The following is a 2,716-nucleotide window of genomic DNA, read 5'->3' as shown; positions in this document are numbered from 1 at the left end:
GCAAATGTGTATCTCCACCTTCATCTTAATCAGGCAAGTGATACGAAATAATGCTTTGCAGCTTCTTACTTAAGATCACCACCACTTACCAGATCACAGATTCAGAGACAAGTATACACTGTAGAAATTTTCTAGTTATAACTTCGTACCCCAGACAAGTACACATACTAGAAATTTGAGTGATAACCTCAGGCATATAAATCATTTTCAAATGAATAAAATTATCATGATCGAGAAATGTATATTTTTGGCATGATTCACACAATCTTGTGCTAGAAGAAGATGCTTTACATGCTAAAGTAAGTTACTAACATTTAGCTATAAAAAACATGCTAAAGTAAGAAATTTTGTACACTCATGAATTGTAGAGAATTTCATAACAGATAACCATGTTTTGGTGGATGAAAATGCATTAATCCACTTCATTAACCAATATCTGAGTTACGAGTTATTGCATGAGATCATATCATAAATAATTCTATCAATTGTTTCACTGGCTAAATTATCCTTGGCTTTAATTTCAGGTACAAGATGAAAACTCAATCAGCAGGCAGAAAAGGGCATCTGTCCTGACAAAAATAACAAGAGTATTTCCTGTCACTTCAAGAAATACCCCATCTACATGATAGGCAATTTGGATCCATTATTTCAACATTCTCTTGATTTTTATTTATTTTTAAATATTATCAGATCCATTACTTCACACGCTCTGTACTGCTGTAATTGCAGGGAATCCAAAGGAAGGACATGGTTCACATGTTTTCTCTATCTCCCCAAAAGAGCTCAAAAGTAGTCACTTTAGTGCAGCCTAACAGTGATTAGAATTGCAAGATACAAAAGATGAAGCTGGAGCTTCTATACTATACAGGTTCATAGAGGCCCAAGACATGCCCATCACTACACCGCATAGCTGCAACCTGGTCACAAACAATTCGCAAGAGACCTTATCCCTTCTATAAAAACTTTGAAATTGAAAAAAATATGATGTTTTTAATGTTAAATGAATCACTACCTTCCCATGGATCTCATATTTTATAGGACCATCTAGTTCAGCTCCTAATGCCATTAATTTAGTCACTGTACTGTTGATGTCAGTCACCGTAAATGAAAGAAGCGAGGAGTATCCTTTCTGCATGACTTGTTCACTGTAACACTAAAATCAGCTGCTAACCTCACAAGACAATATATGAAAATAAACATATCTTTAAAAATATTTTGGGCTAGCACCGTATTACTAACAAATCAAACCAAAATGGTTTGATACTCAGCAAGACACTTATGGACAACAAAAAACAAAGACAAAAGTCACATTACTTTGACACCTTTTACAAGTTGCTTGCCAAAGTAAAACATCTTCCTTATTTTTACAACTACGATTGCTACTTAGATATCATACCTTTAAGTATGGTATGTTTCAAGACTCATTCACACTTATATCTCCATATGGTGTCTATATAGACTATAGAGCATCCCGTCAACTATTTTTCTAAGATACATGTTAGTTATCAATTCATAGAAGAAAATAGTATAGCTTTCAACAGGCGTAATATTACTTTGGACAGTTTTTCATAGTACATTCTGCTACTTTTAAACTTCTAGGCATGTATACCATGATTCTCCTACTATCTAAGCATGAATAAGGGGAATAAATATTAATAGAAGTGTGCAACAAGCATCTTTCGAAAGTGTGATGGTTTTCACCCATTGATTACAGTGTCATCTTCAATTTCTACCCACCGATATCATGATTCTCCCATCCAAACATCAATGACAAGCATTTTTCAAAACCAAATCACAGATTCTATTAAACAAGCATCCAAATGTGGTCCCCACTGCAGACGTAAACGACCATCTAGAAAACATCCATCCATCCTCAGTAAAAGAGATTCAACCGAAGTTATATTGGCCAAATTCATATATAAAACCAGGTTGGGATGGTTTTGATTCGACACCAAAAGAAAGCAAGACTATAATCGAAGTGATTAGGTACACTTGAACAAGATTAAGCACATTTGTGGTCGGGAGGTTCTTTTAAAATCCATCTATGGTTAGTCTCAATTATAATTTTCCTAGCTTTCCTATAAAACCAATCAGCATATATTGTTGTCATCGATTATGTTGGCTAGTTAGTAATTAGTAATTGACAAATTATCAAACAGATGGAAGACATGATATAAAAAAAGAGAGAAGGAGAAGGGAATGTATACTTGGGAGAATGCATTAGGGCGAGCTTGAGAGGACCAGATTGAAGTTCAGCCCAACGCAAAGTGCAGACATTGGTGGTGAAGCCCAAACCTTCCGAATAGAACCGAGCAGCTTTTGGAACGTCCTTGTGTAGTTGCAATACCCACCTGAACGACGCTGCCATCACGCTCACCGCGTCTGCGTTTAGGGAATGGAGATATGCCTCTGGTGATTAGGAATTTAAGTTCTTCCAGTTTTGAATAAATGCTTCAGATGAATATCCAGGATATCCCAAGCACTACCCGACCCGCATATCAAAAGAGGTCCGGACGAATTGGACCCATATATATATATCAAGTTAATGATAGATGCGGGTGAGATGAGATAGTTTCGAATTTATTATTTATTTTAACATATTACTTTTTTTTTTTTTTATTGGGAGCTAAACGGTTGGTTCAACGGACACAACTGCTTGTGATTGGTTGAAAAAATATATTTAAATTAAAATTTTAATAATTAATTGTTTTTCTAA

At 35.2% G+C, this 2,716-nt stretch overlaps 1 protein-coding gene across 2 annotated transcripts; it reads right to left on the bottom strand.

Annotated features, from left to right (window-relative positions):
• Positions 318 to 2,502, bottom strand: LOC109330633. 2 transcript variants are annotated; one of them, XR_002105699.1, is made up of 5 exons: positions 2,457 to 2,502; positions 2,208 to 2,425; positions 1,013 to 1,145; positions 810 to 917; positions 318 to 755 (listed from the first exon to the last, which is right to left on the bottom strand). XR_002105699.1 is itself a non-coding variant. In XM_019564885.1 (4 exons), exons 2-4 carry the CDS (start codon positions 2,366 to 2,368, stop codon positions 861 to 863), a joined length of 351 nt encoding a protein of 116 aa, XP_019420430.1. In that variant the 5' UTR covers positions 2,369 to 2,425; positions 2,457 to 2,501; the 3' UTR covers positions 318 to 860. The 2 variants fall into 2 exon arrangements, 1 of the variants encoding a protein (XP_019420430.1); XM_019564885.1 differs by having other exon boundaries at positions 318 to 917; positions 2,457 to 2,501.

This window comes from Lupinus angustifolius, chromosome LG17 (assembly GCF_001865875.1).
Source record: "Lupinus angustifolius cultivar Tanjil chromosome LG17, LupAngTanjil_v1.0, whole genome shotgun sequence".
Classification (NCBI taxonomy): Eukaryota; Viridiplantae; Streptophyta; class Magnoliopsida; order Fabales; family Fabaceae; genus Lupinus; species Lupinus angustifolius.
This window is presented reverse-complemented; position numbering and strand designations above follow the sequence as displayed.